The 9,112-nt window shown below is 41.6% G+C and overlaps 1 protein-coding gene across 1 annotated transcript; it reads right to left on the bottom strand.

Annotated features, from left to right (window-relative positions):
• Nucleotides 1-3,325: 3,325 nt before the first annotated feature.
• On the bottom strand, nt 3,326-7,431 carry LOC125761064 (odorant receptor 22c-like). Its single transcript, XM_049421857.1, has 4 exons — nt 6,081-7,431; nt 5,481-6,015; nt 5,263-5,415; nt 3,326-5,132 (listed from the first exon to the last, which is right to left on the bottom strand). The coding sequence occupies exons 1-4, from the start codon at nt 6,227-6,229 to the stop codon at nt 5,082-5,084; spliced, it is 888 nt and encodes a 295-aa protein (XP_049277814.1). The 5' UTR covers nt 6,230-7,431; the 3' UTR covers nt 3,326-5,081.
• Between the last annotated feature and the right edge of the window lie 1,681 nt (nt 7,432-9,112).

Here is a 9,112-nt window from a genome sequence, read left to right on the forward strand (position 1 = left end):
TTCGGGCAAAAGCTACGCAGGGAATGTTTGTCGTTGATGTATCTATTTACTTTACGCAACGTTCATCCGACGCTAGCGTACACGCACTGCGGTAGCAAGACACGGATGGATTTCCTAATTTCCAAGCTCCATTCATTCCCGCCCGGCTGTTGGCCACCCTTTTTCCGGCGGTCCATCATCGTCCGTAGTATCGTACCTTTTGCAGGCATGGTTTGATACCTAGCCATTGGCCACCAGTTGGCTCCCAGAGGTTTCATTCTGTGATAATGAAATTAATTAAAATCACTTTACCCATCTTCAGGCTGGGAAGATCATGCGGTCGACTCGGTACCAGCAGACGATGGAGTTTGTGGTCGGTGTGGGGATCTTTTGGGCGGGTGTTGTTGTGTCACAAGCAGCTCGGATACGGTTCCGATAACGGAAAAAGGATAACAATTCTTCCCTCGACGGTGGTAGTGGAGCGTTACCATGCATCACTTCGGGCGGGGCAAGTTGTCACTAGTATTGCCCGTGCTGGGCCGATGGGAAAAAGTTGGTCTGACCGCAACCGGATTGACGGCCGGTGACGATGCTATTGCTGAGACTCTGGTGACCATTCAAAATTACAAAATTTTTGGACGACGTGATTGAGTGGACGATAGTTTCGGTTACGGTGTGTGGAATTCTGGCAAAGGGTCGATGGTTTTGGGGCCAGGAACGAAACGGTTACCCGGTTTTATTGCCTTCCGACAAACATTATGACTGTTTATTACAGGTCGGCTTTTACCGAATGAATAGATCTATAAAACGACGAGGGTATGCATTAAATCGTGTAATATAGGTATTTAGTATAAAAAACGGCACATTTGTGTTAATGATTTATTTTGGTAATGTATTTAAATGAAGAAATGTATTCAACTATTTTTTATTTAATTTTGTTTAATTGTTTAATATTTTATAATGTTTACATTTTTTGTTACAGTTATTAAAAGATAGGCCAATTTTTACGACTCCCATTTTACATCATTTTTAAGTATTATTTTGTTATGGTTTTCTTTAAATATATATAAAATTATTAAAAACTTAAATTGAAAAACTTTAATACCGTTGTGTTTTTGATTTCTGCGCTGAATGGTTGGTTATTTGTTAGTTGAATGAACCATTTTTAAAACTGGGAGAAACGATCTAGATGAGACTTTTTTTTTTTGGAACCAAACTTTGGCTTAATCCATCAATTTGTGAGCGTTTTTTTTACCCGTCGTGAGGAATTAGGTATAAATCAGTTTGTCGCCGGTACATGGATTGTATATCTTTCAAGTTTCAAGCAGGAAGGGCTGTGTGATTTATGTTCTGTTTCCTCGATCACAAATCAACCAATATCCGTCTCCTAGAAACATTTAATCCTTGATTCTTGGATAAGAAAATGTTGAACTGAACAAAAAAGATAAATTTCTTAACCGAAACAGTGAAAAAAACCCTTCTGTGGGTCTTGTATGAAGAAACGAAAGTTTAGATTACATTACTCACAAGTTGGTTAAAACGAACCAGCAGTGTGATGTGCTGCTCGTCCGGTCTAGGAATTATTCATTTGAATCACTATGTATGCTGTGTCCCTGTCAATATGCTTCGCTCCACAACGCAAGAAGTCCTAAAGCAGAAGCGCATCTTGAATGTGCTTAATTAAATTACTGCCCCTTATACTTCCGAACGCTGGTCGCCCATTTTGTGTCCGTTTCGGTGCAGCATCGTAGGACGGTTCCCTCCCGTTGGATGATGATGCCGTTGCCCAGAAGCAATTAAAATCGGTATTGATGGTCACACGGGTCACAAGCTGCATGTATGCACTTTGGCAATCGAACGATACCGGACATGTTGCATGCCATATTCTGCCACTCCTATCTCACCCCCCCCCCCCCCCCCACCACCTCCGCTCCGGGGGCCAGGATGCCCATTAACCGTACCCATGATGTTGCTGTTTTGATGAATTTATGAATTTATTTATATGATAATCAGGTATGAATATTTATTCCTTTATCCATTTTACGGCTCAGTTATGATTGTTATTGCCAGCCATTGGCTGGTATTGCCCGACCGGACGTCAACATAATTCATCATCTTGCATTCCTGTACACGCGGCGTACGCATAGTTTCGGTTTTACGCTTCGGTACAGCTCAATTCCTTCCACCCTGCCGACAGTATGCCAATTTGGAAGGGATGTGCGCGAAGGGAAGTGTGGCATCTGTTTCTTAGACGTGTTAGTGTGCCGCGGTTGATTCGGACACGCCACGTGCCCCCGACTGCAAGACGTATGTGTGCAGCGTACCCATTTTGGGCGGTTCGGAACGAAGCGCAGGCCATGAGCTGAGGTGACAGCGAGAGTCAAAAGATCCTGTCGCCCGTTGGCGTGATTGATGGTCGGCTTCAGTAAATATCGGACCAAAGCAAACATGGTTCCATTGTGTGAGGGGCGTACATTCGGACACTCACTCAATCTTACACTGCCGCAACGTATCCTTCGTTTTGCTCGCCAACGGAGGTATGTGTCCCACACGGGACACGGCGGCCACGGAAGAGATTAACGGAAACATGAAATATTTATATGGTTCGCTGGCCAGCGGAATGCAGCCCACATACGTTTGTATCGCGTACGGGATCCTTGCCCGGCCTTGCACCGCCCTGGTAGCGATGATGATGATGATGATGATGATGACGGTGGTCACGACACCGTTGCGCACGGGTCGGTAAGTTCAGGCAACACTTATCACGGGTAGCTATTAACAATTTACACACGTGCCTTCCCATTGCGAATGCTCGCCGAGACTTGTGACTTCTGCCTGTTCGTACGGCGCGCTTTCCAGCCCGCTGTATATGTTTGTGTTGCAGCTTTACCCACCGTAAGTAGCGCCGTAACTTACCGATGGATTATCGTCTTAGCAAATCAGGCTGCTCTGCGGCGTACCCTGCATTACTATCCCTGCAGACATTGTGTTGCATCTGCCGGGCATTACCGCCACGGGAAGGGGTTTGAATTACAATCGGTGCACACAGCAGCTTAAGATGTCGGCCGGTGCTCAGCGGTGCCGAACAAATTGCAACAAAAGATTATCGGGTGACAGGATCGCCGGTTTTCCGAAGGCGGTTTTGAGGAGGGGAGGGGGGGGGGGGAGTGGGGGAAAGAGATAGAGGGGACTATCAGTGATGGCAGTAATTGGCCGGGCAGTGCATTGCCGACCGACCGAGAAGAATGATTGCACCTAATGAATATGAACCAGCTGGTGAAGATGAGGTGAAGGTTTTTTGTGGGGGGGGGGGGGGGGGGGGGGAGGGGACGTAGGGAATGGTAAGTTCAGTCGAAGACAGATGGGCCCTACCGTGGTGTGTGTGTGTGTGTGTTTTTTTCCAGTTCCTATCTTCATCTTCACATCGGTGTGAATAATCTTTCAACAAAATGGTTGTTGTACTAGCAACCGGGTTCACCCGTGTGGAACACGACAGGAATTTAAGGATTAAATATGTTTTGCATAAATTAGCATCTCAGAACGAACTGTGTGTATGTGTGGCGCAGTAAAAATATGGTACCCTGGACAATAAATTATATGTTTTGCATGTATTCAATTAGCAAAAAAAAGAAGAATTAATTTATTAATTTAAAATGTCACCCCGAAAGGAAAGTCGCGAAAGTGACGACACACGGCGGTGGTAAAGTAAAATGAAGAGCATGGTGAAAATATAGTAAAAGCACATGATATAATTTCTTTCGTTCGATTTTCTGCCTCGATGAAACTTAGTTGCATAAAAGCAGCAAGCCGCTAATCATACCAATTATGGGCTAGCGAAGGCAAACTACAATGAGAAAAAAAGGCAAACGAATGAAACGCGGAATCCTGAAGCGTCCTTTTGATTCCAGCAGCAAACAGCACCCATCGGGTGGCCGTGTTTTGCCCGGATAAAAGGAAAGTAAAAACGGTACCGGTGGATGCCGATTGCCAGCTTTATGGTTATCTCATTTTCCACACACTGCCCACAGACAGTGGCACCATGTACGGTGCTCACAGACGCTCGATTTTGCATAGATAATTATCTTCTTTTATTAGACTCATTAAGGCATATAATTAAAATCTTTTGTCCAATTCCTAGCCCGGTGGTGGTTGTGCGGTGTGCTGTGCGTATGCAATGCTAATGTATGTCGACTGGGTACTACTATCCGACCGACTAGGTTGAGCTTATTTTTTCGTTTCGTGTTTCTATCCTTCGTTTCACATTCTACTAGCTTCATTTGTGTTCTGCTTTCCTTTGTGCAAGACCTTTGTGTGGTCTTAGTGGATGATCGTGCCGTTGACAGATCAGGTGCAGAAGATGAAAGGTTGCTGATGATGGACCTATAAATGATAGAATGATGCCAAGCATAGCATTGTTCATGATACGGGAGCTTTGCACAATGGATGCCACTTTAGCATTCAGCCGAAAGCAGGAAGTTTGCTTCAGAGATTTGAGCGTCATTTGAATAGGTTAACGATAGACATGTTTAGAGCTAGAAAGGATACAGTTATCAACACATTATATTATTATGTGCGTGGCGTCGATTGTTGTAATTTAAGTTTGAGAAGATTAAATTATTTTTGTAAGTAATGGTTCCCTGTCTCATCTTTCGTTGTACATTCTCTATCTTCTGTTCAATAGTGTAATGATAATATTGTATAAACTTTTTTGTTTTTAGTTGAATACACCATAAGCACTATTTCGAACGTGAATATCAAGCCAAAACTCGTCTCTAGGACTCGGCGATGAAAAGCGGCGCCTAAAAGTATGCAATGCAGGTTTGGGATTCAAAATAACCCTCTTTAAGATTCAATTATCCCATTTAAAATAAGAATTAAAAATATGAACTATATCACTTAATACCATGAGGTAAAGGAACTACGGCTTCTAATGTTGAGTAATTTAAATGATCGTCTTGTGTATCAGGTGCAGATTGTATCTACTTTTTTTTGTTTAGTTATATGAAACTAAACGGTTGCAGCAACTGAAGTACAATGGATCGGGCATTTATGATTTCACTAGTGTAATTATTTTTGCACTCCCGTACACACAACGCTGCACATTACAAAAACGATTGCATCAATGTGACGTACGATGAAGCGGTTCGAACGATCTGTAAAAAAGTGGAAATGATAATTATTTATTTATCTTGTTAAGGCCAGGACCTTTGTTAAGAAATAAAAAAAAAAAACAATTTATTTATCTTTAATATGTGTTTAATATGTCTACAGCAGCAAACATACCACTGAGAAGGTGACCAAGGATGTGCTGAAAAATGGAACGTCAACGTTACATCCGTATTGAGCTCTAATCATCATCATTTGAATAAGGTGACGAGTGTTGCAATCGAATCGATACCAAGGGAAATCGTACGCCATCGTTTGTACGGAATCGCTCTGAAATATATGGTAAAGATTTGATCAAATAGTGCATCGAGAAATTAAAAGCTTGCATGCGGTACCGAATCGGAGATGATCGTTCCACTGTACGAGTGAAAAAACAAAAACGTGAGTACAGACATCGTGTAGGGTACATAGATGAGCTTATAAACTCCTTCGACCTGTAGTGAATAAAACCTATATTTGTAAGAAAGTTCCACTACAACAAGGTACATACTTACTGTGTTTGCAGCAACGCAAACAACACATATCATGATAGATGCGAAGATGTAAATGATTAGAATGTTAGACGCAAAAGCATTGCGAGTTTCTGCCACCAAATCAATGATATCCTGGTGACGCTTACAGATGCGCCTTAGTTCGAGATTTACACGTCGAGTTTCGGAAGCGGAGCTCTTCACGGAGTTATTGTCGAGTGTCGCTGAAATAGCTTCCAATTCCAACTTGATGGCCTGAAACTGACCAGAAATGTATAGGCAGATCCCGTTGAACAGTGTAACATCGCCCAACATCGAGGAATTGGTAGGAATTGAGGCATAATTAAGAAATATGGTTGTTAATGTAAACAAGACCGGATCTTGCGAATCAAATGGTAGCCTGTGGAAAAAAGGTGTTTATATTATTTGATTATACGTTAGACGGTAATGCGTCTCTGTGCTTACAACATTTTGAATGGTAGATGCTTTACGAGAGGATATTGGCCTTGAAACCAATTGTAAGTCATGATGATGTACGGTATAACACCGTATAATGCACCGACACCGTAACCTCCATACAACATATATTTCGTAAACTGTTGTCCGAGTAACATTAATCGAGTAGTATCACTATTTTCACGTGGATGCTGATCTGCTCAGTAGAATAAAGATCATAAACAAACGATTTATGAACATTTGGTGTTTGGTGATAGTTTTTTTTCACTTTGTCTTGAAATATGCAAACACTTATGGAGTAAGTGATTTGGTTCTCCAAATCACAAGATCTTGGGACAAGCTTGAGGTAAGGAAGCCAACAACGCCTTAGAAAATTTACTTACTTTGAATTATGTTGCTGATCCTGTTAAGAACGTTCACGATTTTTTGCTTGTTGCTTAGCATGAAACTCATGCGTATGAGTCCGGAGATACGAGATGCGGTTGGGCAAATGCTTTCGATAGTTTCGTCTAAACGACCGTTCCGGTAAGATTGGATAGTATACAGTGATTCACCCAGAATGCACACCGCAAGCGTTAGTAGATTAATGGCGGCAAAAGCCTTCATATACCAAGGACGTCTTAAATGATCTGACGGCCAGCAATCGAAGACAAGCAGAATCATACGCTGTAGTTTAAAAATTTTCCATTTCGACGGTACGGTCACATCATCTTGATCAGAGTTGGAGAATGGAATCACTTTAGTAACCATTGTTCACTTGAAAGCAACTGTAGCTTATGATGCGCAGATAGTAGCTGGTGGCTCTTTTTAATGTAATGGGTAAAAGGAATGGATTATGAATAAATAAACTAAAGTTAATTACTAATTCCGATTGAATAGAAATTATACACTTCCTTGGGAGTTTATACGGCTGTACAGGGAATCAATACTGCATGCGTTAGGATGGCTTTCCCTTTTCCTATAATAAATCCGATTGCAATCAACCATGCAAGAAAAAAGTGACTATTCAAAAAAGGGAAAAAAAAAGATATTTTATCAAACAAAACTGCATTTTATTGATTAGGAAATGAAACATCACACAAAATTACATGCAACTACTTCCGCGCCGGCATTAGCCGTAACTTTATCCATAGATATTAACAAGAAGTTTGTTCGTATATTCGGTAATTTTATTATCGCCTTTTTGATCGAATTATCCATCGTATTGAGCACAAAATTATTTGAATTCTTCTTCTGCCTTTGTGTAATTCAGTTCCTGGTACCAAGCAAATGATCTAGAGTTAGCCATTGAGCTTGGGAGCCCTAAGTTTCCCAGTACCAACGAACCTAGTATTCAATGACTGCCAACCACTAGGTCGGTGTGTAATCACATTAAAAATCAAACCATTTTGACGCAATGTATACGTTACAAGAGTATCGACAGAGTCATATTTTAGTTTTGCTACTTTAAAAACTGGTAATTTCATAAGGTTTTCAGTACCGCGTTTATTTCAACCACATTAGTACCGTATTAAGAGAAAATTTCTACGTGATAGTAATTAACTGCACCTAGTCTCCGCGAGAGCGTTTCCCCCCAGACTATTATTGTAACCAGCTCTGGCATCGCTGACTAAACTTTCGTGGGCACATTATCTATGTTGAATCAGACTCAGATCACGGGCTTCATTGCATCAGCCGAGGCAGGAAACATTGGAGCCTTCTTATCCAATATTGTAGAATCAGCTTCAATAATTCCAGCTTATCTAACCTAACTAGAGCGCTCACTGAGGTGGGTGTTTGAAGTTGCTAAATAAAGAAACCAGAACTAAGCTACTAGCTGGTTAGTCCTATTCTTGCTACACTTACACACACTTTACCACAGCGAACAAAAACAAAAACGTTTGCAAGAAAAAGCTCACACAAATGGGGTAAAACATCTCGGAAAGTTCAATATTTGTACAGTTGTTACCAGTGACGCACTGGTAAGGAGGGGCACAGCTCGTGCACTACAGAACCACTGCCAAAACAGGCATTTAGTTCTTTCGATGGAAATTGTGACATATTGGTGTGGTTAACTGAAGGCGTATGTGCGTCGTTTGCTTGAATTGCACTATGCCTCAAATTAAATTGTGCACTGCAAGCGGGATCTATCAATCATCAGCATTCATCAATCATTAGTTAGTGCGTTCGAGTGGTTCGTTTTGTAAAATGGCATGTAGCGCGACGAAGGGCGTAATTGTTGGGCCCAAGATTAATGGCAATTTAACGAACAAGAGTGGGACTTTTGAAAGAATACACTGATATTTTTTGTGGTAAATGTTCGATGCACGATAATGCGGCATGTTAATGAGTATTAGATTGATCGGTTCTATGGTTGGTTTGCTGTGATAAGGAAACAAAAGCGTGTCTAAATTCAAAGTTAAATATTCATGAGTATGAGGAATTTTCATCTTACCAAAATTGTTAATAAATGATAAGGATGTGTGTTGTTGCAATATTAACCTCATACCTACCTCTTATCCCAACACAGGGTTGAGAAAGAAGAAATCAGCTGTAAGATATTTAAATTATAATACATGTTTTTATGTAATATCCATGTCAAAAAAACTTGTTGATTAGTGGTAGCATCATGAAACTACTACAGCTCAGCTTTGGTCTACCAGCTTTGGGGATTCACTGTTCCTTGCATATGACCAGTACCTCGGACACTGACATGATATAAGATTCCGCAACAGGAGAAGCTGATTGGGAGAGAAGATTAGCTATTTGAGGGGCGGCCCGGTGGTGCATGTGATAAACGGCGCCAGTCCACACGACCGGACCGGGTTCAAATCCCATCCGGACCGTCTCCCCGTAGCAAGGACTGACTATCCGGCTACGTGGTAAAAAGAAGTCTAGTAAGCCAGAAATGGACGGCGTAACGACCTGTAAGGTCGTTAAAGCCAAGAAGAGAGAGATTAGCTAATTACAACATGAATAGACGAATACCGCAGTGCTTTTCAGGTATCACTTGAATATCCACTTTTACGCACCTTTGGTTCCACCTTTGCCTCATTCTTTTT

The sequence above is a fragment of the Anopheles funestus genome, chromosome 2RL (genome assembly GCF_943734845.2).
Source record: "Anopheles funestus chromosome 2RL, idAnoFuneDA-416_04, whole genome shotgun sequence".
Classification (NCBI taxonomy): Eukaryota; Metazoa; Arthropoda; class Insecta; order Diptera; family Culicidae; genus Anopheles; species Anopheles funestus.